The sequence below is a fragment of the Eschrichtius robustus genome, chromosome 3, assembly GCF_028021215.1.
Source record: "Eschrichtius robustus isolate mEscRob2 chromosome 3, mEscRob2.pri, whole genome shotgun sequence".
NCBI classification, from domain to species: Eukaryota; Metazoa; Chordata; class Mammalia; order Artiodactyla; family Eschrichtiidae; genus Eschrichtius; species Eschrichtius robustus.
The window spans coordinates 106,366,377-106,394,130 of NC_090826.1; the positions used below are offsets into that span (position 1 = coordinate 106,366,377).

Here is a 27,754-nt window from a genome sequence, read left to right on the forward strand (position 1 = left end):
AATTGAAATCATATCAGGCATCTTTTCCTACCACAACGCTATGAGATTAGAAATAAACTACAAGAAAAAGAACTGTAAAAAACACAAACACGTGGAGGCTAAACAATATGCTACTAAACAACCAATGGATCACTGAAGAAATCAAAGAGGAAATCAAAAAATACCTACAGACAAATGAAAATGAAAGCATAATGATCCAAAACCTATGGGATGCAGCAAAAGCAATTCTAAGAGTGAAGTTTATAGCAATACAATCTTACCTTAGGAAACAAGAAAAATCTCAAATAAACAACCTAACCTTACACCTAAAGCAACTAGAGAAAGAAGAACAAGCAAAACTTAAAGTTAGTAGGAGGAAAGAAAATCATAAAGACCAGAGCAGAAATAAATGAAATAGAGATGAAGAAAACAATAGCAAAGATCAATGAAACTAAAAGCTGGTTCTCTGAGAAGATAAACAAAATTTATAAACCTTTAGCCAGACTCATCAAGAAAAAAAAGGGAGAGGACTCAAATCAATAAAATTAGAAATGAAAAAGGAGAAGTTACTACTGACACCACAAAAATACAAAGGATCATAAGAGACTACTATAAGCAACTGTATGCCAATAAAATGGACAACCTGGAAGAAATGGACAACTTCTTAGAAAGGTACAATCTCCCAAGACTGAACCAGGAAGAAATAGAAAATATGAACAGACCAATCACAAGTAATGAAATTGAAACAGTGATTTAAAAACTCCAAGAAACAAAAGTCCAGGACCAGATGGCTTCACAGGTGAATTGTATCAAATATTTAGAGAAGAGTTAACACCTATCCTTCTGAAACAGTTCCAAAAATTGCAGAGGAAGGAAACCTCCCCAACTCATTCTATGAGGCCATGATCACCCTGATACCCAAAAGCAGACAGACACCACAAAAAATAAAATTACAGGCCAATATCACTGATGAACATAGATGTAAAAATCCTCAACAAAATACTAGCAATCTGAATCCAACACTACAGTAAAAGGATCATACACCACGATCAAGTGGGATTTATCCCAGGGATGCAAGGATTTTCCAATATCTGCAAATCAATCACTGTGATACACCACATCAACAAATTGAAGAACAAAAACAATATGATCATCTCAATAGATGCAGAAAAAGCTTTTGACAAAATTCAACACCCATTTATGATAAAAACTCTCCAAAAAGTGGGTATAGAGGTAACATACCTCAACATAATAAAGGCCATATACAACAAACCTACAGCTAACATCATAGTTAATTGTGAAAAGCTACAAGCATTTCCTCCAAGATCAGGAACAAGACAAGGATGTCCACTCTCACCACTTTTATTCAACATAGTTTTAGAAGTCCTAGCTACAGCAATCAGAGAAGAAAACGAAATAAAAGTAATCCCAACTGGAAAAGTTAAACTCTCTGTTTGCAGATGACATGATACTATACATAGAAAATCCTAAAGATGCTACCAGAAAACTACTAGAGCTCATCAATGAATTTGGTAAAGTTGCAGGTTACAAAATTAATACACAGAAATTTGTTGCATTCCTATACATTAACAACAAAAGATCAGAAAGAGAAATTCAAGAAATAATCCCATTTATCATCACATCAAAAAGAATAAAGTATCTAGGAATAAACCTACCTAAGGAGGTAAAAGACCTGTACTCCAAAAACTATAAAATGCTGATGAAAGAAATCAAAGATGACACAAACAGATGGAAAGATATACCATGTTTTTGGATTGGAAGAATCAATACTGTCAAAATGACTATACTACCCAAGGTAATCTACAGATTCAATGCAATCCCTATCAAATTACCAATGGCATTTTTCACAGAACTAGAACAAAAAAATCTTAAAATTTGTATGGAGACACAAAAGACCCCAAATAGCCAAAGCAATCTTGAGAAAGAAAAGCGAACCTGGAAGAATCAGGCGCCCTGACTTCAGACTACACTACAAAGCTATAGTCATCAAAACAGTATGATACTGGCTCTAAAACAGAAATATAGATCAATGGAACAGGATAGAAAGCCCAGAAATAAAACCACGCACCTATGGTCAATTAATCTATGACAAAGGAAGCAAGACTATGCAATGAAGGAAAGACAGTCTCTTCGATAAGTGGTGCTGGGAAAACTGGACAGCTACATATAAAAAAATGAAATTAGAACATTCTCTAATACCATACACAAATATAAATTCAAAATGGATTAAAAACCTAAATGTGAGACTGGACACTATAAAACTCCTAGAGGAAAACATAGGCAGAACACTCTCTGACATAAATTGCAGCAATATCTTTTTCGATCTGTCTCCCAGAGTAATGGAAATAAAAACAAAAACAAACAAATGGGACCTAAATAAACTCAAAATCTTTTGCACAGCAAAGGAAACCATAAACAAAACGAAAAGACAACCCACAGAATGGGAGAAAATATTTGCAAATGATGTGACTGACAAGGGATTAGTCTCCACAATTTACAAACAGCTCATGAGGCTTAATATCATCAAAACAAACAACCCAATCAAAAAATGGGCAGCAGGGCTTCCCTGGTGGCACAGTGGTTAAGAATCTGCCTGCCAATGCAGGGGACATGGGTTAGAGCCCTGGTCCGGGAAGACCCTACATGCCATGGAGCAACTAAACCCGTGCACCACAACTACTGAGCCTGTGCTCTAGAGCCCGCGAGCCACAACTACTGAAGCCCATGAGCCTAGAGCCTGGGCTCCACAACAAGAGAAGCCACCGCAATGAGAAGCCCGCGCACCGCAATGAAGAGTAGCCCCCGCTCTCTGCAACTAGAGAAAGCCTGTGCGCAACAACAAAGACCCAACACAGCCAAAAATAAATAAATATTTTTTTAAAAAAAATGGGCAGAAGACCTAAATAGACATTTCTCCAAAGAAGACACACAGATGGCCAAGAGGCACATGAAAAGATGTTCAACATCACTAATTATTAGAGAAATGCAAATCAAAACTACAATGAGATATCACCTCACACCAGTCAGAATGGCTATTATCAAAAAATCCACAAACAATAAATGCTGGAGGGGGTGTGGAGAGAAGGGAACCCTCCTACACTGTTGGTGGGAATGTAAATTGGTGCAGCCACTATGGAGAACAGTACGGAGGTTCCTTAAGAAACTAAAAATAGAGCTACCATATGATCCTGTATTCCCACTCTTGGGCATATACCCAGAGAAAAACACGGTCTGAAAGGATACATGCGCCCCAATGTTCATTGCAGCACTGTTTACAATAGCCAAGACAAGGAAGCAACCTAAATGTCCATCAACAGAAGAATGGATATAGAAGATGTGGTACATATACACAATGGAATATTACTCAGCTGTTAAAAAGAATGAAATAATGCCATTTGCAGCAACATGGATGGACCCAGAGATTGTCATACTGAGTGAAGTAAGTCAGACAGAGAAAGAGAAATATCGTATGATAGCGCTTATATGCAGAATCTAAAAAAAAAATGATAAAAGGAACTTATTTACAAAACAGAAACAGATTCACAGACTTAGAGAACATGGTTACCAGGGGAGAAGGGTATGTGGGGGGGAAGGGATAGTTAGGGAGTTTGGGATTGCCATGTACACACTGTTATGTTTAAAATGGATGACCAATGGGGACCTACAGTATAGCACATGGAACTCTGCTCAATATTCTGTAACTACCTAATTGGTAAAAAAATTTGAAAAAGAATAGATACATGTATATGTATAACCAAATCACTTTGTTGTACACCTGAAACTAACACAACATTGTTAATCAACTGTACTCCAATAGAAAATAAAGTTTTTAAAAAATGTGTTACAAACCAAGAATGAGAAAAGGCAAACAAGAACCCGAGAGCAAAAAATATTAAAAAATAAAGGGAGAAATGACAGATAAGTAAATGAAAAAGAGATGGAAATAATAAAATGAAATAGTATTTTTTAAAAGCCAACCTTTTCCAAAAAAAAAACAAAAACAAAAGCAAATAACTTGACAGGACAAAGTGAAATAGTGCTTAGGACAAACACTTCTACATCATAATTTAGGAATAAACAGTATATGTAGTGGTTGGGTGTCTAGCAGTCCTGGATTTGAACCCAAGTACTTCAACTTGCTATGTGACCTTGGGCAAGCTGGGAAAACGGTTATGAGGACTGTAATAATACATGTAAAATGACTAACACATATGCTCAATTAATGAAGGTTATAGAAGGTTAGTCCAGTTTTGATTAGTATACGGAAGTCAAATTTCCAACAATTTTTCTAATCTAAGACATGGATTCAGTTACAGCACTTGAAATAAACTTTATTAGAATGGAGTGATTAAATTGCTCAAGACAGTTTTATACTGTTGGGTCAACCCTGTCTGTCATCATTAATAGGATGTGAGACTCAATTTGCCCCTTCTACCTCAAACTATGTCACACATGCTATAAATTTTTCTTTGGGACTTTTAAAAAGTACAAGCTATTTATTTGGTCCAATTAGTTAATGTGCATTTACAGTAGTAACATCTTTACAACCACTGTTCTTTGCCTTTTTGCTGAGCTGTCTAAAAAGACAACAAGGTGGGGCTCAGTCAGTTCTGCTGAATACACTAACTAAAAGCCTTAATTGTGTGTCCACCAACATTCAAGCCCTTAGGTCATGAAAACTCCCAATAAGATGGGAATTTAAATTGAGATGTGTTCTCATACATGTATTATTAAATACTATGTATGAAGAAATGATTATCCATTTGCCTTCTTAACTTGCTTTTGCAAGACTTCCTACTGATAAAAGTAGAAATAAAAAATTTTAAATCCTTGATTTTGATTTTGAGGAACTGGACCAAATATTTTTTTTCTGTAGAACAAGATCCAAAAATATTTGATAGAATTTTTTTACGCAATTTTTTAAGAATGAATCTCATCCACAAAGTTAGTTCAAACTGTAGAATTTTTCTAGTTCACCTCAGCTGTACAGTTTTCAAGGTTTCTGGATTCTTTCCTTTGAGTTCCACATCCTCTATATTTGGAGTTCTTAGCTGGGGACCTTGGACCACCAGGTCATGAACAGGCTTTAGAGTTCTTGAAAACCCTGACATAGTATGTGATACTTGGTATACATGTACACATGAACATTGTTCTGGGGTAAAGGCACATGCCTTTCACCAGATTTTCAAAGGTTTTCCAAAAAGCATAAGAACCAGTTGGACATTTCAATGAACAGATGTATGTACAATGTGCCAAATATTGCTATGTTAACATTTGTGAGATTTCTTAATTAAAACATGTTATGAAGTTCAGCGTCATAACCAAAAAAGCTACTTCTAAAGAGCAGTTCAACGTCTTTACTTCCTAGTGGTTCACACAATCCTCAACCCACTGGAATCTGACTTGTGTCTCTACTGCTCTGGAATTACTCTGCTTGTATGATTACGCTCCTAATTGTTAAATTCAAAATACATTTTGTGGTACTTGTTTGATTTGACCTCTTGGTGGTATAGTATGGTGGAGAAAAGCACAGACTCTGGAGTCAAACTGTCTAGGTTCAAATCTTAGCTCCATCACTTGCTAGCTCTGCATCTTTGGATAAATTACTCAACTCTTCAGTGCCTCAGTGTGGTAAAGTTTCTTCATTCACATGGTGTGAACAGTATTTACTTCAAAATGTCAACATGAGCATTAAAATAAGCTCCTAACAAAGAAAGCATCGTGTAAATATTTCAGTATATGGGATTTTTCCTTTCTTGAAAATCACCTGAAACCTGTCTATGTCTCATTCTACTCTGATGGCTCCTTAGTTTCATCTCCCTACTTTCAGGCTTTTTCCTCTCTAATATATCTTTTATAGCATGGCCAGAATGATCATTTGAAATTATAAATCTGATGCCATCTCTTGCCACTGATGTTAGTATAGTCTGAATGACTTGCATGACAGTGTACCGTCTACTTCTTCTTCCTCAAGTCTCAGTTGCCTATACTTACCCTATGAGTTAAGTTGAACCAAGCTATATGATCCCCCAAATGGGCCTTACTCTTTTAACTCATGACTCTGCATAAGCCATCGACTCTGTCTGGGAAATCCCACTCTCCTTCTCTTACCACACCCCTTCCCACAGTAAATTAGGTGTCCTTTTCTAATGTGCCCCCGATAACCCTGAACAGTATTTATCACATTCTATTTTAGATACCTGTTTGGTTGCTGGTTCATTTCATCTAGTCAGATCTTCCCACTTCCTCCAATAAAGAACAGAAGTAGGAGTCATATTATGACAGTCCTGTTCTCTCATTTTCTACCATCAGAATCTTAAACTACTTTCTTATCCCTTTGTTTATCAGCCCCCACCCCAACTCATTGTTTAATTAACCCACTGAGTTTAGGTAGAAGTGTATCTATAGAAGATGTGCACGTAAATTAACTAGATAACAAAACTTCACACTAAAGGGAACATTCTAGAAGTATTTATTTCATTGCTGACTACTTGGTTGCAGCATGCAACTCTCAACGAGCTGCCACTCTCCACTCCTACAGAAGTACCAAATGCTATGGTACCACTACTTAGGTTTTCAGCCTTTCAAAGGCTTTTATTACCAATATCATTACTTAGGATAAGCCTTTTAGGGACTTCAAAGCACTTATTCTCTATAAAAAGTAACTTCTTATTTCATGCACAAAACTCCAATTGGCAGACATAGGTCCAAAATGGAAAGAAAAAAATTTTATTCTAGTTCTGTAAATTATCAGGAATAAAATAAGCATTTCTCCTTGCCTTGTTTTAAAGAAATAGAATTTTTTTCTCTATCAGGAATCAGAACAGTAGGTTTGATGATCCTGAGTTATAAAATTGCTTACTGGTTAAAGTTCTTTCCAAAGATTTTAAGAAGTAGGCTCATTTTCCTGTACAATTTAAAGAAATGTTTGCAGTATGTGTAGGAATTACAGGTTATATTGTAGACCCTTGTGACAATATTTAAAAGGCCTATTCTCCCCATTTAAAAAATTCTACCTCAGAAGGTAAAAGGAAATCCCCATTATCCCTGAGCAAAAAAGGGAAAAATCATAGGTACTTTTATTTGTTAATAGAAGCTATTGTAAATGAGTTACCTATTTCTAGAACATTCTCAGAGAATTACATAACTGAAGCAGATACAAGGTGCTCTCAGATTTTCTCAGATAAATGTGTTTAGTAGTTTGAGTAGTTGCTCTGAAAAATTTCAATTTAATTAACTACGCAACTGAATATTTTCCATTTTGATATTTGAGGATATCCTGAGAGGCACATGAAACTACTGGACATAGAGGAATTTAAAAAATGTTGGCAAATTGTGGCAGGAGGAAGAGTGGGGAAAATCGTAGCGGAGAAAAAGTGAGAAAGGGGCAGGACAAAGCTGTAGTCATGAGCTGGCCTCTCTTTGTCACTAAGTCAGGGGCCTCTGGCTATCAGTATGCTACATTCACTCTTAGATTAATATAAACCAGATGCAGAAAAATAAAATTAAGAATGTCCCAAACAAAACATTTAAGTCTTTTAAGGAGTAAATGACAGAAAACATTTTAGCTTCTTAATCACGGAGTGCTATAATTTCAAGGCATCAATATAATTCATTTAACCCTAAAGCAATTGTGCAATAAGCAAAACATCATAAATGGAAAACAACAAAGGTTAACTTCCTACAGGGGCCAATAGACAGGATCTCTTGCAGCACAGCAATTAACCTTCACATACTGGAGTCTTATTTAAAAGGCCATCAACAACTCAGATTCCTGAAAAATCACAAGTGTCACCAACAAACGGAATGTTGATTAAACAGAGTCCAAAACCTTTCCAAAGGGCTGCCTTCTCTGAAGGGATTTCAGACTGTTGCTAGCACAGGTTGGTTAAGCCAAATCTCACTGACGGCTCCATTAGAGATGAGAATGCCCAGTCAGTGCTGTTTTAAAAATATAAAACACAGGGAGGGAAAAAAACAAATAAAACAATCTACTGTTCCCTAACATACATGGCTTAGCACCCAGAGAAAGCCTCTGCCCCCAAAAGACACTTTCTACATAGGGCTAAGCTTCATTAAATGAGGCGTAATCTTTCATTTTCAGGACATGTCTTTCCTTGCAAGGTCTTTAGAGGCAGAAGTTCCACTTGGATTCTAATACGCATCTCTGTGAGCTCAGCTTCCTGAAAACATACACCTGCTGGGTTCTAGGTTCTCCCTTGCCAGTGACTGGATTCACTACTTCACAGCCACCAGAATCTCACATACACTATTAACATGATGAAAAATACAGCTACTGCTGCAAGTTTGGCGTAAGTGGAACGCATGTTCAAGTACTTCGCATCCTGGCGGTATTTCTTGGACAGACTGGACAAATTGTTAGCCTTCGAATCCAATGCTGTCAAAAAGGAAAAAAGGATAACATCAATTAGTCCCTTAAAGTATTTTATCAAATGTATTAAGACATAAAAATAACCAAAATGAGTGGCACTTTTTCAAACCATGAAGCTTAAATTATCATTTTTATTTTAAGGGTAAGGTTGCATACACTGATTAACTCATGATCCTGAAGCACTGTAAAATCTACCATACATTTTAAAATTATCAGATCAATTTATGTTCAAATTCTTGAGGCTGTATGCAGGCTCTGGCCTCAGACCCTGGTTCAAATCTCAGCTGTATCAGTCATGTGGTATTGGTCAACTCAGCCTCTCTAAGACCCAGCTTCTTTTGTCTATAAAAATAGGGATTATAGGGCTTCCCTGGTGGCGCAGTGGTTGAGAATCTGCCTGCCAATGCAGGGGACACGGGTTCGAGCCCTGGTCTGGGAAGATCCCACATGCCGCGGAGCAACTAGGCCCGTGAGCCACAATTACTGAGCCTGCGCATCTGGAGCCTGTGCTCCGCAACAAGAGAGGCCGCGACGGTGAGAGGCCCACGCACCGCGATGAAGAGTGGCTCCCACTTGCCGCAACTAGAGAAAGCCCTCGCACAGAAACGAAGACCCAACACAGCCATAAATAAATAAATAAATAAATAAAAATTTGAAAAAAAAAAAAAAGGGATTATATAGTAATAAACATACCATAGGATGCCTGTAAAGTGAGCACAATGCCTACATACAGTAAACACCTGACAAATGTTAGCTGACCATAACTATCTTCATAATCTCTTAATGGTCTAAATCATATTCGCTCATATTTTGACAAATGATAATCCAGGTAAGATAAAAGATGCAGGTAACCAGAAAACTCAAAGAACCAGACAATGAGTATTAAGCAATATCTCAGTGGTGACTGCTACCAAATTTCTAAGACTTTCCACATAGTAAAGACTATTATTATGAAGATAAAGCTATCAGAAATTATATTTTAACAGATATAGGAAAGCTGTATTATAATGAAAATACAATCACAGGTGCTAGAAAACCACCAATATCTACTAAATTAAGCTTTTTAGAATCTTAGGCAAAAGTTTTTCTTTTTTCCTATAAGGACATTTGTAATGTCAGTATCTTCTTTTAATTGTTAACTGAGCACTTAGAGAAACAGTCAGATATACACAAGCTAGACTGGGCTTAAAATATATGGCATATTTTAAATAATGAAAACAAACTCTCAGTTTGGCATAAATAAATTCTAATCAAACTTTTTACTTCTTTAAAATTTTGAAAAACTATTTTGCAATCTGAATTTATTTGTTCTTCCTTGGAGAATGCTTTTGGAATATGTGGAGTTGCTTAATAGAGACTGGTTTTGATTGAGAAATGTGGCATTACTTAATAACACAGGCATGCCAGCCATTTCCAAATTAGAACTTGTCCTGTAAGAAAAGCACCTAGTGCAATAAAACAGTTAAAGGATGAGAAATAGCCATGACAATGCTGCAAGGAATCTTTCCAGCCAGTCTACTAGAAGGTACAATCCATTGGACAGAGGTTTTTAACTACTACTGTGTTTATTACTATATTCCCAGTGCCTAGAACATGATCTGGCATACAGTCAGTGAAAAATACAGTGAAAAATCAATAAATAAATATTTGCTACATGAATCTAAATCTGCTGAGAATAACTGGGCAAAGAAATAAATATTAGGTCATATGAAATAATTAATAGTTAAGAGAATTCCTTTACACTGGAACATTTGGAAACACATAGTATCATAAAGACAAAGCTATTGCTTGGAGAAGTCATTTAGCAAATATTCATGTTATGGGCACCATGAGAAGTGCTAGAGGGTACAATTATGATCAAAACATACATGATCCCTATATTTGTGGAATTTACAGTCTAATAGGGTGACACCTTTGAATAAAAAATATGGCTATGGCTTAAAAACCTATGGCTTAAAAGAAACAGGTATATTTAGGCAGTAAAAAAGGCATAATTTGATCTTGCTAAAAGAACCCACAGGAACTATTCTTGGGTCATAAATGCAAAGTTGATTAGCTCTAAAACTTTAAAACTTAGAATGAGAAAAAGGCATAAAAGATGGATTCTTATTATACAGAAGCTTAAAGAGGAAGAAAACATTTTTTGAGGTGGGCTAATCTTTCCACTGTCTTCATATATGCTTTGTTCAGCATATGCTTTTTCTTCCTCTTAAAATACCACTCTTCACTCCTTCCTGATCTATCAAAACTCAAGAAATCTTTCCTGTTCATTTATCTACTTCCTTCTACATTTTTATAGCTCTTATTGTCTATAGATCTATATATAATGATTTAAAACTATCATTCACTGAAGATGGACACGGACTCCATAAGCCAACAAATTCTGCCACGTACTAGCAGTGTAACTTTTATAGTAAGCTACTTTTCTGAGTCTTTGCTTCTTTATCTGTGAAACCGGTTTGATACCACCCACTTCACATGGGATTACTCTAAAGAATAAATAAGATATATGTAAAGTCCCCCTACCATATTGCCTAGCACAATGTAAGTGTTCAATTGATGTTTGTTCCCTTACACTATCTATAAATTACTCTGTGACAATCTTTCTTATCTTCCCAATCACATGAAGTTATTTAAGGGTAGAACTGTACTTCTTTTTTAATCAGCATATCAGCTTTGTAGCAATCAGCAAAGCACTAGAAGAAAACCCGTTACACTTTTGATAAATTGACCAATATATAAATTTTGGATTTAAGAAAAATTCCTGTGCTGGTTTACTTTATCCCACGTAGAACCTGTGAGTCTGTAATGATGAAAATTTACACAGACTCACTCATCCAAAATTTGATGTTTAAAGAGTTTGAAGCTATATGCTGGGACAACTGCTGACTACAAACATAAAGGTTAAAATCTGCAATTCATAATAAAGGGAAACCCATTATTCATGAATATGTAACAAGGCTGAATTCAAAAAATACACATTAAGGCAACTACTTGTGATGATTACTGTGAAAGAAATAAAAGAAGTATATGAAATAGATATGAAACACATAAATACTACTTTTAAAAAGTATATGCTCACATTAAATATTTAGGTAACATTTAAGCATTAGGTAAACATATATTTTTAGGTAAATTAGTACACACACATACACATAACACATTATGTGCTAAAAAACATTACATATGTAAGTGCTTTAAGAATTTGAAGGACAAAAGGATTAATGCATTGTGGGATATAAGGATCAGGTAAGGCTTCTTTGAAGAGGCAGTTCTTATCTAGATCCTAAAGAAGGTCCAGGATGGTAAGGACACTGACCTGTGAGGCAGAATGTTTGTGAACTAGGGAGAATGAGAGACGTTTGCAATCTCCTTATCTTCCATTATAGAGAACACAGTGCCTTGCACATTACAAGTACGCAATTAATAATGACTGAATGAATGAAAAGTAAGTTGAGATGAGACTAGACCTTATTTTGTAGTCACAGGTTTTAAAAGTTTTTCAGCAGAGGAATGCCTTGATGAAAATGGCATTTTATAACATTTGACCTGGCGGCAGTAAAGTCTCCTAAAGTGGCTACTCAGGAAACTACTGCAATAAATCTTTGACAATTTCCTCTCATTCTTCTTTTCATTTCCCTTAACTTATGTGTTTCTGTAAATATTGATCTAATTTTGTAAATATCTAGGAAACAGTAATTGCTTCTGATACGGAATGAGACATTGTTCCAACTCAACAGAAACTAACCACACTAGGAAGAAACATATATCATACTGGAAGCTTGCAATGTAATCCATTTTTGAAAGATTAATTCCTAACAGTACTAGATAGAATCTGACAGCATAAAAGGTACTCCCAAATAAGCTATCCTTCCCTACGGAATAAGAGCCACTTATTCATAAGATTCATACTGCTTTTAGAGACCTGAGAGTGCTTCTCCCCGTTGTAGCACTTCTTCAATATTGGCCACCATGATCCTCTGCACATCTTGCAATTCAGTGTTGATGGAGCCTAGGTTTCTCCGAGCACGACTGTCAATGTAAAGCTTCTTGGTTTTCTGAATGTAGGTATCTAGAATGATGAAGAAAAGTGACTGTTAACAACTTCTTTCATGTCCATCAAAGAAGTAGGAAAGAGTAAATTCTGAGTTTAGTCCTGGATCTGCAACTGTCCGTGATTAACCAACCTCTTGAATGAGTAACAATGGGACAGGCGTTTCCCAAAATACTACTACAAAACTGCATGCTCATTCATTTTTGCCAATGGCTATATAACGCAAAACTATGAAAAGAATGATTATTAAAGATTATATTTTCAACTTTTCAACTTTTAGCAAAAATCTTAAGATGTGTGTGCTGCATACCCTTCATTTGCCTCTAGATCTCCTCTCCACCCTTCTGGGCCTGCTTTCTGCCTGCAGGAAGCTGACCTGCATGGATTACATCAATGGGTTCCTTGCCCTCTAGCTTCCGGTTAGGTTCAGCCAATGGGGGAGCCCCAAGAGTACAGAAGAAGGGGAGTGGATAGTGATGTCAAAGTATTTATTCCCCTTGCTCCTCCCTGAGAAGTCATCTTGGGCTGGCAGTATACCTCCACCAAAAGTTACTGCTCCTCTCAAATGGGCCTTTTCCATAAATTTTCTCCTTCCTAGTTCCAGAAACTGCTTTCTCTTATCCATTCAGGCTCAGGGATGATAACAATGACCATGCTACTGGTCTCAGGTTACTGTACCTTACAGCTCATCTATAACCCATTCATATCTCTGTATATAATCCTTTAAGCTAATTTGAGTATACCAACTATTTCCTGTGTGACCTTGATACAGCAGTCTTATTTTTTTATTGGGTTTACTGAACCGCTATTGTCTACAAAAATAAAATTTGCAAAACCAGACATTATAAAAATTAGCACTTGGAGAGTTTATAGTTTTGAAACACTGGAATGCTTTGCTAGATTTTCTTTATTTCTAAAAAGCAAGAGGACCCATTTATCTAGCAAACTCGAAACACTTCAGAAATTCAGAGATAGTAAAACCCATTTCTTTTTTAACTAAAAATGTCAGTGATGTAGTCTAATCATACTTGTTCTCACTTCCTCTACTTAAAGGCCATTTCCTTTGATCTATTGCCATCAGATACTTTACCAGATCTGACCAGTAATGAGTCTTTCTATAATTCTTATACAAATATGGACACCCAATGCTCACTACCGCTGCACGTAGTAAATGTTATGCTCCAATACCATATATCCTCTAGTACTTAAATTAGAGGATCTCGTTCACCATTCCTTCTGATTTCCAAATTCTGATTTCCATAAAATGAGTCTCACTGTGAGTATGTGAGTGTGTGTGTGGCGGGGGAGGTGAGGAGGTTGGGTTGGGGAAAAAAAGAACTCAGTTATTACATGTCAATCTAGATCTTTAGACACAGTTTTTTACCCTAATGAAGAATCAAACTAAATAACAAAAAAGAGCAAAGGGCAACAAGTTCTATGAGGAAAAAATCAAAAGACCAGAGAAAATTACTTATGAGAAGGAAACCTCATTCATTCAAAAGGACAAAAGACATGGACTAGGAGGGAAAATCCAAAACTTCAGTAGGTAAGCATAAAAAAAAAAAAAGTGTCAAAATTATATCAATAGCTTCTGCATATTGACTACTCCCCTGATAGAGAGGTGAGGCGCAAAAACTTACCGAACTCAATAAAGGAATAGGGTCTAGACACAGTTGGCACCTTCTTCCCGTGCTGTTCATCAAACTCTGAATGTAAATCTTCTAGGTAGGCAAAAGCCAACTTTTTAGGGAAGGCAGCTTCACACAGAACCAAATAACACACCCCCTGTTCAATAATGTAGCTGCAGAGACAAAGAAAACCAAGAAAAAGTTGTTTATAGATCAACAACACCTCCAACAATCTGAAATAGACTCTCAGTGCCATACAAACCTTTTTTTTTTTTGGCCATGCCACACAGCTTGTGGGCTCTTAGTTCCCCATCCAGGGATTGAACCTGGGCCCTTCGCAGTGAAAGTGTGGAGTCTTAACCACTAGACCGCCAGGGAATTCCCTATACAAAGTTTTGAAAATATTCTAGCCCAAGCCCTTTGAGGCTAACTAAATCAGAGAGTCAATTTCAAACCACAAATCACTGGAATCAGAAAGCAAACATCTTCCCATTATTAGAAGTACATTCCAAAAGGAGTATTTAGACATATTTATTCATTACATAATTCTTCAACTAAAATATCTTAATACCTAAGACTTTTTCTTGAGAACTCAGAGTTGTGACTCCATCTACCCTTTGATTATGTGTGGTAAACAAGTACATACACATTTAAATTTCTTCCAGCTGTAAGAAAAATAGTGGAACTGGAAATCTTTGTGGATACTTAAAAGTTGGAAGTTAATGCCATAATATTTACTGGGTACAGAAAATAATCTCAGGACTAATAATATTCCCGAATTTCCAGGATAGGAGAACTCTGTATTGACTGCAAATTGTTCAATAACAGAACTGACTTCCTCCTGTGAGAGTGAGCTCCCTGGCAGTCTGGAAGAGGCTATATGACTACATGTCTGAGATAGTTTTGGAAAGAGGTTGGGTTACTCAGTGGTATTCAAACTTTTTAGCCATAGTACTCTTTATTTCAGCAAAAATTATATCCAGAAGACTAATATGTACAGCAAATAAAATCAGAAGTTCTTTAGCTTAAGTAGGAGTTTAAGGGCCCAAAGCATTACACATACCCCTACCCCTGCCCTTTCTATGTGGCTCCTAAGGCATCCTATGACTCCACAGAGCATAGTTTATAGTCTATTATATTATATGATCTCTCATGCCCTTTAAAATAATAATAATAACAACAACAACAATAATAACAATAACAATAATACTGCTGTCCTATTTCTTGCTTGGGCACCTAAATTAACCAGTCTCCTTGCCTTCAGTCTAGACCATCTTCTAAACCACTAGCTTTATTCCTACAAAGTAAATATGATATTGCTTAAAAACTCTAGAGGTTCCCTAATACCTATAAAATAAAATCATACACCTTGGTATACTATTTGGAGCCCTCCAAAACAAGAGTAGGCTGCTTTCCATCATATATCCTAACACACCAAACAACATGTTGTTCTCCAATAAGCTAGGTTCCCTCACATGCTCGTGGACTTCTGCTTATATTGTTTTTTTCTAACTGTAATATTCTTTTATGTACCTGGAGAAACCTTGTTCATTTTCATATGCTCAATTCTACTATAATTTTTTCTGTGAAATTTCTCTCTATTCTCCCTCCCTCTTTCCCCTTTCCTGAAACTTACTCTCTATAAATGGGAATTTATTGCTTCCTTCTCTCTGCTCTACAGCACTTCTTGTCCTAAGGTATTACAGTATAGTTGTTTGTGTACGTGTCTCTCTCTGCTAATAAGAGGATAAGCTAAAACATTACAGGCAAGACTTAATACACTGTCTGGCAAAGAATAAATCTTTAATAAATAGTTCTTGGATGGAAATAAAGGAAGAGATGAGATTATAAAGAACCAAACAGAAGAAAATCTCTTTTCAATTCCATGAGATCTTTCCTAGATCTTTTTTGTTCCTAACCCATGGTAGAGATAAAAATACTATATAATTAAGTGCCTCTAATATTTTTTGATGTTGAAATACCTTATAAAACTTAATATTCACTACTTTCTTAACCAATAGGCCAGGGTTTTGTTTTGGTTTTGATTCTTTATACTTGTTTGCTTGTTCTTGATGAGTAGAGGGTTTGTTTGAGTTAAACAGAGCAGATTCTTCCCAGGTCTATATTATCTTAGTATCTGCGTTCCTAACATAGTAAGGATTATTTAGCTTATTCTTTTTTATTTTCACCTGATCTTCTTGCTCTCTCTTTTCTTGTTTAATCCTTCCTGTTTTATCACCTTCAAACTTGACATGTATTAAACATTTAATATCAATTATTTGTAGATAATTTGAAATCCAATAAAGTCCCTTTGATCCCTCTCTCAGCTGTATGCATTGTCTATAACCACTGACTAGATGCTCTTAAATTATCTTTTATAATTTTCTTTTTTCTAAATAATAACTAACACTTATTGACTATTCTCTATGTGCCAGACAAGATGTTAAGTGATATACATGGATTCTCTCATAATCCTCACAAAACTATGATTCCCTATTTTACAGAGGAAACTGAGGCCCAGAGAAGTACATGTGAGTTGCTCAAGGTTACACTGTCAGTAAATGTTTGAGCAAGGGTACTAACCTACATGTGTCTGGCTCCAAGAAGCTCCCAAAGCAAAAGTTACCTATTACTGCATGATATGTATAGCATTTACTAGACACAGGATAACAGGTTGAATTATTGTATGGAAATTGAATAAAGAAACCAAGATTTCAGTTTTGCAGAATTAGAGCCAGGAAAGTTGCTTCCATGGAGCGACTATATTTTTAAAGTTACCTTTACTTTTAAAAAAGTTACCATTCTTATCAGGTGTTACTTGTATTTACTGTATTTCATATTTAAATAATCACAAAGAAATCAGGACTATACTCACTGAAAAGTCATGGCACCAGCTTCCAAGGTGCATCTGGTAGGGGACTGTTCATTCAACTTTCGAAAGAGTTGCTTAGCCTGACTCTGGTACTGTTGAAGGTCCCGGCCAGACTGAAAGAAGACACCTTCATTTAAGAATTTTCCACCAAAAAAGCAGTACCAATTTGTGAGAAGCATCATATTTTGAGGACACTATGTGAATACGGTCCTTCATTTACAGGTTAGTAAGATTTATTTTAACAAAATAAAAGTGGCCTATTTTAGAGAAAAAAGGAGGACCAAATCCCGAGTTTTTCAACAAAGTCACAATAGTTATTTGCTAAAAAAGCAAAAGTGTACTCCTTAAGGCACTCTTTCAATCCAGTGTTCTTTCCACTATTAGGTCAGTGCCCTCCTCCTAACCCATTTCACTTGCACAGTTACTGGCACAGAACTGTACAACATGTTCCATACTCAGGGGAAAGTCCTGGGAACAACAGACTGAATGAATCATCTCATTTTTGTGCTGAAATATCAAGCAAAATCTTCCATAACGTGTTACAGTATTGAGCATTTAAGCAAAACTGTGTGCACCCATGACTGCAAATTATTATGAACACTATAACTGCAATTAGGTAAAAATGAATAAGAGCAAGGACAAAGATTGGAAAGTCAAATATCCTTTACTAAATAAATCTATTTGGTTCCTGAGTTTGGATAGCAAAAGTCTGGGTAGCAAGGGATATGTTCATATAAAAATGAAAATAATAACATTTGGATGATAGAGTTATAGGCAATATTTTCCTAAACAATTTCTAAATGATTTTACAATATTTTTTAAAGAGAGGAAGAAGTCTACTAGGGGAAACAGCAATGTCATTTCAAAAGGAGAAAATCATACCTCAATAACCTACTAGATCCAAAATGGAAAAGAAGTGCACGAAGAATGGGAAGCAAATATACATTATTTATTCATCCACATACTGGGGGAAACAAACAAATAACTTTTGCCATGTGATGGGAAGGAATTATTTTATTTTGGATTATTTAGTTTGAATTGAAAGATATAACACTGTCTCTCCTTGGTAGATGTTTAATAACTAAATGTTTAAATAGAAAAGTGTTTACACAGGGTCCTCCCAGGGATTGGACCTACGGTATAACTATGAGAAAGTACAAAGTGAAACTTAAAATTCCAGATAGTGAACCACTGAGCTGAGAGTAAAATCAGTCAAGGAAGCAATGATAAAATCGTGTAACCGGCAGATAAACAAATGTACAAGTATAGGATTCTAAGCTATATTTAAAATAGTGAACTGGAAATGCAAATCAAAACCACAATGAGATATCCTCATTGTCACTCCTGTTAGAATGGCTATTATCAAAAAGACAAGAAATAACAAGTGTTGGTGAGGATGTCGAGAAAAGGGAACCCTTGTGAACTGTTGGTGGGAATGTAAATGGGTGCAGCCACAATGGAAAACAGTATGGAGGTTCCTCAAAAAGTAAAAATAGAACTACTACATGATCCAGCAATTCCACTTCTGGGTATTTATCTGAAGAACGAAACACTAATAAAAAGATATATGCATCCTATGCTCACTGCAGCATTATTTACAATAGCCAAGATATGGAAATAATCTAAGTGTTCATCAACAGATAAATGGATAAAGAAGATGTGGTATATATACACAATGAAATACTATTCAGCCATTAAAAAAGACTGGAATCCTGCTCAAAAAACAAGCTCATAGATAGAGAATGGACTGGTGACTGCCAGAGGGGAGGTGGGTAGGGGAGTGGGCGAAATGGGTGAAGGGAATCAAAAAGCACAAACTTCCAGTTATAAAATAAGTCATGAGGATATAATGTACAGCATGGTGAATATAGTTAATAATACTGTATTGAATTATTTGAAAGTTGTTAAGACAGTAAAACTTTCATCACAAGAAGAAAAAAGAATAAAAATTTTCGTAACTATTTTTTCATGATGGAGGGTAACTAGACTTATTGTGGTGATCATTTCACAGTGTCTACAAATATTGAATCATTATGTTGTACATCTGAAACTAATATAATGTTACATGTCAATTATAACTCAAAATAAGATAAAATTAAAAAAATAAAATGGTGAACTGGAAATTTCAATATAAATAAGGAAGTAAATAAGCATGAGGTGAACCAGGGGAGTTAGGCAGAGACCACTAGAAGTATCGATTTGTAGTTTAACACTGTTTTTATGGCAACGATTTGTTATAAGGCTGTTCACTTGAGAAATACTCCTACATTAACATGTATATGTATATTGTTATATATTAACAATACTTTGTAGTAATTAACATTATAATGTATACTAACATTATCATATTAAACAGTATTGCTAATCTATATATTGTTTTTCTCATGACTGGCCAGTTGGGGAGAGTGAATACCATCACATGCTTTGAACTAGTGCACAATATCCTATGTTCCTAAATTTGAGTGGTACTTGTCAATCTGTTGGCTTCACCAATGTTGTTATGTGGCATTCCGAAGATATCTGACCCCACAACAGTAGATTAAAGGGATGCAAACAAAGTTGGAGATGCTACTAAAGTGCCAAGAAATAATACCAACATAGACCAATGATTTTCAACCTTGGCTTCACACTAGAATCACCTAGAAATCTTAAAAAAACTACTCCTGCCCAATCTCCACCCCCAAATCAATTAAATCAGTGTCTCAGAGGTATTCATAAAATAACCACAACCATAAATGTTAATTATAAGTTTTTTGACAGCTAAAGGCAGGTGAGTACCTTAAAGGAACTAGTTAAATAAATACATGGCAAATAAAAATAATGACATTCTACCATTTGCAACAACACGGATGAACCTAGAGGGTATTATGCTTAGTGAAATAAGTCAGAGAAAGACAAATACTGTATGTTATCACTTATAGGTGGAATCTAGAAAATAAAACAAATGAATGAATATAACAAGTGAGAAACAGACTCGCAGATACAGAGAACAAACTAGTGGCTACCAGTAAGGAGAGGGGAGGGAAGAGGGGCAAGACAGCAGTAGGGGGGATTAAGAGGTACAAACTACTATGTATAAAATAAAAAAGCTACATGGATATATTGTGCGGCACAGGGAATATAGCCAATATTTTATAACAACTTTAAAATGAAGTATAATCTACAAAAATATTGAATCACTATATTCTAAGTGTGAAACTAATATAATATAGTAAACCAACTACACTTCAATTAAAAAAAAAAAGAAATAGCAAAAAACTGTCAGTGAAATGAAGATTAGCACAAATCCTTTGACTTTATAAGAGGCACTGTAAATATTACTGCAATCTGAGAGAAAGAGACTAACAACTGTACGAACTACAAGAAACTATGGCCAAAAGCATGCTACAATTTCAGGAATTTACAATGAACAAAGCAGTGACTGCCAATGTGTAACACCGGAGACATACTACATAGGAATTACAGCATGCCAACCAACATTTTACACTGCTGGTTCAGTTGGCATTACCATTCCTGGGAACACGATGCTGGCACAATCTTTCTGGTAGTTATTTTGACAATATGTATTAGAAATTAAAAAATTTTGCATAATGTTTTATCCAACAATTCCACATCTTCTAACACAACATTGTAAAGCAATTATACTCCAATTAAGATGTTAAAAAAAATAACATATGGTATATATTTATATAATGGAATACTACAGAGCCATTAAAATGATGTTGTGTAATATTTAATGATATGAGAAGATATTCATTATACAGTAAGTGAAAAAAAGTAGGTGGAACAGTATTACAGTATTACCCATTATTTGATTTTAAACACACACACAAAGATTAAGGTTAGACATCAAGTGGATATAATTTAAGTAGAGATTACTTAATTTTACCACTTCTTTTAATGGTTAAAAAAATAAATCACCATTAACTTTTTGGTCCTTTTGTTTGTACATATTTACTGAATTTTCTACAATAATCAGAAAGTAATTTTATAATGGGAAAATTATTCATTCATCCATTCCTATTTACTGCATATTTGCACCCACAATATTAGGACTTGGGGCCAATAAGGGGAGGGGCTAAGATTTGAACCCAGGCAGTCTAGCTCTGAAGCCCCTGCTCCTAAGCATGCTATATCACCTGTATAATTAAAATTGCTTCAGTAATGGTAGATCCACCTTCTAGGTGATATCTTACTATTTAATATTAAATCTAATACATAGGAAATGCTCAAGAAACCATATGGCAGCTCTGATCTAGATATCACATAACAACATAATCATGGCTTTACAGATAAACCCTAGGTTCACTTTTAAGATTACAGTCACAAAGGGCTCACAGTCAGCCAGTCTATCTAAAAATAGTTAGATTAGATGTCCTAATTCTGTTTTCTACTTCATGTAGAACAGACTTGATGAAACTTATACACAGTATAATGGAAGACAGTTGTTAGCAATCCAATAATGAAGTAGATGTGAATGTCTACACAAATTCTGAAACTAATTTGAGATCATCAGTATATTTAGGATGTGGCTCTGTATACAAAATGCAGGAGGTGCAGGGTAGTAAATTGTCACACAACCACAATCCTTTTTATTGCTGTCACCTATGACTGCTGAACAAGTAGTTGTATCAAATGCCATCTTTTGCCTTTATAAGAATGTTTAGCTAAGCTCTTATCATTTGTAAATTCCTGTTGAACTCTACTGATCAAAGGCCAGGGGCACCAAGAACCAACCATTTTCTTCTAACAGCAATAGCAGTAAGGTGATTAATCAACCCTCAATGATTGGGCGAGTGCGCCAGTTTAACTGTACAAAAGACTATCTGCTTCTTGGGAGTTCCCTGCCCTGTACTCAGTTATATCTAACACCTTAAGAAACATGGTTCATTTTGAGGTAGAACAGAAAGGTAGATAAAGAAATTGCAAACATCTAAAAAGGAGAAATATATCAGAAAGGAAGAAATAGATAGAATATCAGAGAGTCTAGGTTGGAAAAGAAAAGTTCATCTGTCTACCTGTCTTAGGCCTACATTTCTAGTTATAGCACAGAGGAAACAGTGCATAAGATACTCTGTATCTTTTTTTTAATGCTCTATTGTATTATTTGAATAATTGTTCATCTCCAGTAAGAAGACAGTTTGTACAAGGACTAGCATCTAGTAACCACCTAAGATATGGTATCTGTTATCAATGTAAATAATTGAAAGAATACATTGAAATATTTGGCCCGGACAATTAGGGTACTTAACTATAAAACTATTTGATCAAGATATCCATTTCTTAAAAAGTTATTTCCAGACTCCTAAGAAGTAAATTCATTATTAAAATGTCTTAGAACAAGTGAAGCAGTTAGGTACTAAGCCTGTAGTGTAGAATCAAACAGATATTGATTAAAAAGAACAAACTAGTGGTTACCAGTGGGGAGAGGGAAGGGAAGAGGGGCATGATAGGGGTAGGGGATTAAGAGGTACAAACTACTATGTATAAAAGAAATAAGCTACAAGGATATATTGTACAGCACAGGGAATACAGCCAATATTTTATAGTAATTATAAACGTGTATAACTATAAAGGAGTATAACCTTTAAAAATTGTGAATCACTATGTTGTACATCTCAAACTTATATTAATATTGTGAATCAACTGTATCTTAATTAAAAAAAATTTTTTTTAAACCAAAACAGTGGTTCTCAACCAGGGGTGATTTTTGCCCCTCCTCCCCGCAGGTGACATGCAGCAATGTCAGGAAATATTTTTGGTTGTCACAACTAGATGGGAGGGTGGTGGTAGTGCTACTGGCATATAAGGTGTAGAGGCCAAAGATGCTGCTAGACATCCTACAATGCACAGGACAGTTTTCCCACAACAAAGAATTATCCATTCCAAAATGTCAACAGTGCCGAAGTTAAAAAACCCTGATGACAGAACTATCAAATCACTATGTTATGTACCTGGAACTAACATAGTGGTTGTAGGTTAACAGGGAAAAAAAGGAGGCAGGGAGGAACCCTGGTGAAAAATTCTGTTGTGCTACTTATTAGCTGTGCGACTTTAAGCAAGAGACCTATGCTCCCTTAGCCTCAGAGATTCCTTATCTATAAATGGGGATAATAATAGTACCTATCCTAATAGTTGGTATGTAGATTGAATGAAACCATGCATTTAACAGGCTTAACACAATGGTTGGTATGTAGTAGGCACTGTATAAATGTTCTGTATACTATTATAATAGTAAAAATAAGTCAAAGGTTCATATTTTTGCAGATATTAAAAGTTTTGGAAAGACGTTACCATTCAAAGTCAAAATTCCTAAAGGAAATCACTATGGAATTACAATCACAAAAATATTTTTGTGTAAAGTATCTTTCCTTGTCAATTAAACAAAGCAACCCATCTTGGTAAACTGATACCTAGTTTGGAATTAAGAAACACACAGTCATAAATCAACTAATTTTTTCAATAAAGTAGGAAGGCAGAGAATAAGAGCCTACTGATATATGGAATTTCAAATCCAATTTATACTCTTTGCCCACATTGGAATTCAAAGCAATAGTTGGAAAACTGACCAGATTTCTGTCCCCTTGGGAAAACTATTTCTTAATCAAACTACATATCCTTCAAGGAAAATTTCCCCCACACCATCTCCCTTGTTTCAAATCATGTTCCTGCATTCATTTTAACAATTTCACTCCTGCACAGTCTTGGAAAATGTTTAACATTGGACAAGACAAAAATATTTCACAATTGAAAATTCAGGGTATGCTATATTTTTCAAATTTTATCTCAACTTAGACTTTGTCTTGTGGAATAAATAGAAAATATTTCACTTAGCATGACCTGCGAAGCAACTTAGCAACTTCACAATCTGTATCATTACTCTCCTAGAAGTGAAAGTAAACATATTTCCAAATCAAACCTAAAAAGGCATATAACCAAATAGAAGCTTTCCTAATTAGGAGACACTACTGTTGGCTTAGATGTCATTTCTTCTGGGAACACTTTCCTGAGGTCCAAAAATCAATTTAGATACCTTGTCCATGTTCAACCACAGAAACTTCTTCCTATTCCATAGCAGTTATACTACATCATAATTGTTAGTTATCTGGTTTCTCCACTAAACTGTAAGCTCCATGAAAGTAGGGACTATGTCCCCCAAACCCCTGCATTAACACCATGCTTGGCACATCTGATGTGTTTAATGAGGTTTTTTTTTTTTCATGAATATATGAATGAGAAGTTCAAAAAAATGTCCAAAATATTCATCTTTTTTTAGGTCTTGAGGTTTTTTTTTTTTTAAATTACATTACTTGGGTTGTATGAGAAAGTAAAATAAAGTTGAACACTTTAAATAAATTATATAAATTTCATTCTCAGCCTCCTTTCTTCAGGCTTCCTGACCTTGCTCCAGGAACTTGTCTCACACGAGAAATTTGCCTTGTGATTTTAAGGCACAAAGCCTCTTCCTCTCAAGCTATCTAGAGGTTTTGTTTTTTTTTTTTCAATCAACGCAATACATTTTTGAGCACCTACTAGCACAAAGCTGCTATTGTAAAAGCTATGGGAAACACATAGATGACTAAGGTTTCTCATTTGCCTGCTAGGAAATTTTGAAAGACAAAGGCAAAATTGTAAAATAAAGGTACAAAGCATTACAGGAATATAACACAAGGGTTGTAATTCCAACAACAGAAATTTAGTAAGGCGTATTGGAGGTGGAAATTGGGCATAACTTTGAAAGAAGGTACTGTACTGAACTTCAAGCAGGTGCATACATGTGGCAATATTACCTCATCTGCTTTCACTAGATGTCAGTAAACTAGGTCAAGGATCAGGTGCTACGGAAAGAGGACTTAACTTAGGAGCTGATTTTTCCCAGGACCTGTCAGTCAGCTTTATTAACAGCAAAAAAATAAAAATTAAAAAAATAGAAATCTTGAATTTTAACAAAGTCCCTAAAGAATTACAGAACACTGGATGATCACAATCAGCCAAACCTATCCCTTCTCCAGCTAGGTTTTCTAAAAAGAAACAGGTAACACAAAAATCTACCTCCGCCTTCAGGAAAGATTTATTCTAACAGGTAGTCTTCTCCACTGCCAAAAGAGGAAACGCACTTCAGAGGGGTCAGAAACGCCTGGGAGGCCACAAGGGTCTCCCGCGTCCTAAGGAGGAATCCCGTGCTGAGAGCACAGCGCTCTGACAGGAACTTGGGGTCCCGGGGATCTACTAGCTCACCTGTTCGTCCTCCTGCATCGAGGCGGCCAACGGGAGCCCGTCCGCCACTCGGGCGATCATCGTGAGCAACACCATCTTCACAGGCTACGGAAACTCAACACTGGCCCGGACGGCCGTAGGTGCGTCTTGACTTGCTCCGCCGCGACAACAGTTATACCTCTACCTCAGTTCCCAAGGACCCAGCTGCTCGCGTCTCCGATTCCCGCTGAGGTGGCCGGAAACAAGCTCCAGAGCTCTCCACTACCGGTCCTCAGAATTGGCTTCCCACCGAGAACCACAGCTACCGCACACAAGTTCCGCCGTCTCTCCTTCCACCTTCAGAAACTTCCAAGGCCCCGCCCACTTTTCTGGATTTCCAGCTTCGAATAAGCCTTGACGCGTGAGAGGGCATGGCACACAAACTGAAATAGAATTTTCTAGTTTCTGCTACTTTAAGCTTGGGGAGAGGGCTGGGAAGGAGGGTGGGAGTTAATGGGTACTTAGATGAAGGGTATATGAAAAAACTGACAAGCTATATACTGATATTTTCATATTTAATTTTTAATTTTTTATATTGTATATCCTGTACAAAATATTTTCTGTATTTGTATATTTGTAGGCAGAGATTTTTGTCTGTGTGTGTGAGTGTGCATGTTATTTTGGGGTTTTTTGCTTGTTTGTTTATGCTGTATCCCCAGGTCCTTGAACAGTTTCTGGTAAAAAAAATATTAATTGCATGTGTGAATAAATGACCAAGTTACAGGACCTCAGAAATCACCTAGCTCAGTCACCCTTCCAAAAGCTGGGATCTATGGTGATAGGTAGCAGGACAGCCTTGCAAAACTTCCAGTAACTGCATTCACTCCCTATCAAAGCAACCTCTAGACAATTCCACTTGAGGAAGTGTTATCATCTCTTTTTTCTTTGGTGTCCCTATCTCTAAAATGAGAATATTATCTGCCTCTCAGGATATTTGTGATTATTTAGCAAGAAAGTGTAGGTGCACACATTTTGTAAACTAAAAAAGAAGTTATATAAATGTTGTATTTTATTATTTATACTAATAACTACACCTTATTAAGCGCTAATTGGTGTTTGCATTAATAGAAACACTGCTAAGTGCTTTATGGATACTAGTTATTTAACCAAACAACTCAGCAATGTTATTTAATATGAGGTCCCCACTTTGAGTCGGAGAAAAAGCCTCAGAGAGTAATTTTTCTAAGGTGACACAGCTAGTAGTAATGGGACAGGATTTGAGCTGAGGTTGAACTCCAAAACCTATGCTCTTAATCCTGATATGACTCTGTCTTAACATTTAACCATAGGTTAAAGAGCTCATGCTTTTGTTACCTTTTCTACAACTCTACAGCTACTAGGAGAAAACTAGTATTATTTCTGGAGAGGATTTTGGGAGGAAGACCTAATGATTGACTCCACACAAAAGATGAAGGACTGGGATACAGACAAGACAAAAAAACTGATGGTGCTATTAACAGAGACAGTGAGAAAGTGAAACAGAAAGCAATCCTTGTGTAAATGGGAGCCTAAGCTGGTAAAATCATATCTTACATTTAGAATAGCTCACAGATATAACCTGATCTAACTTCCCTTCCGACCAGTCAACAAGGACATGTCTTCTACCACTGTCTCAAATTATGGTCACTCAGTCTCTGCTGGAACAATTCCAGTAATGAGAAATTAATAATACAAGTATTTTAACCAAGGGTATGGCTATGTGGATGAGAGAAGCAGAGAGAGGAGAATGCACAGAGAAGCAGATTTGGAGCAAGAATCCCAGCCTCTTTCCAGTTCCTGAATCTAGGCTCTTCCCAAGGCCCATTGTTTGCCTGAAACCCGACAACAACACCGTGAAATGGGCCAAATGCAAGAATATTGGAGCTTGTAAACGTTGTACTGGGGGGAAAAAAAAAAGGTCAACAGAAATTTGAATATCAGAGCTAACAGCAAATTCTTACAACTTATCAAAGAAACCGAGTAAAGCACATATATCTAAATCAAATTAAGCAGATAAAACAGAATGAGACTTTGCATTAAAGCAGAGTCAGAAGATTAGAGATTTTACAAGTGAGATCAAAGGAAGCAATAGTTAGAGGCTTGTGTCCATTTATTTTTAAACAATTCTTGAGTGCCTAATTAAATGCCAGACACTGAGCTAGGTGACGAAGATGAATAAATAACAGTCCCAGCAACCTGTGGCCCATAACAACCCCCAGACCAAACACTGTCGTTTCAGAGGTCTACAGGTAAACAGCAGCTTCTGTTTGAATTACATAATTGCAAAAATGAAAAAAGCATTTCTTAGGAGGTGGCGCTCTTGGCAGACAAAAAATAGATAGCCACTATATCTGGGCTGCTATCCAGACATATGCGCTAGTATGGCTGACCGGTTATTTATTTATTTTTTTAATAAATTTATTTATTTATTTTTATTTTTGGCTGTGTTCGGTCTTCCCTGCTGCGCGTGGGCTTTCTCCAGTTGCGGCAAGCGGGGGCCACTCCTCGCCGTGGTGCCTGTGCTCATTGCGGTGGCTTCTCTTGTTGCGGAGCACGAGCTCTAGGCACGCGGG

General features: G+C 36.1%; 1 protein-coding gene across 1 annotated transcript; it reads right to left on the minus strand.

Moving 5' to 3' along the window:
* Positions 1–4,305: 4,305 nt before the first annotated feature.
* On the minus strand, positions 4,306–25,410 carry SEC22B (SEC22 homolog B, vesicle trafficking protein). Its single transcript, XM_068540606.1, has 5 exons — positions 25,185–25,410; positions 16,950–17,059; positions 14,087–14,247; positions 12,318–12,464; positions 4,306–8,398 (listed from the first exon to the last, which is right to left on the minus strand). Exons 1-5 carry the CDS (start codon positions 25,257–25,259, stop codon positions 8,244–8,246), a joined length of 648 nt encoding a protein of 215 aa, XP_068396707.1. The 5' UTR covers positions 25,260–25,410; the 3' UTR covers positions 4,306–8,243.
* Between the last annotated feature and the right edge of the window lie 2,344 nt (positions 25,411–27,754).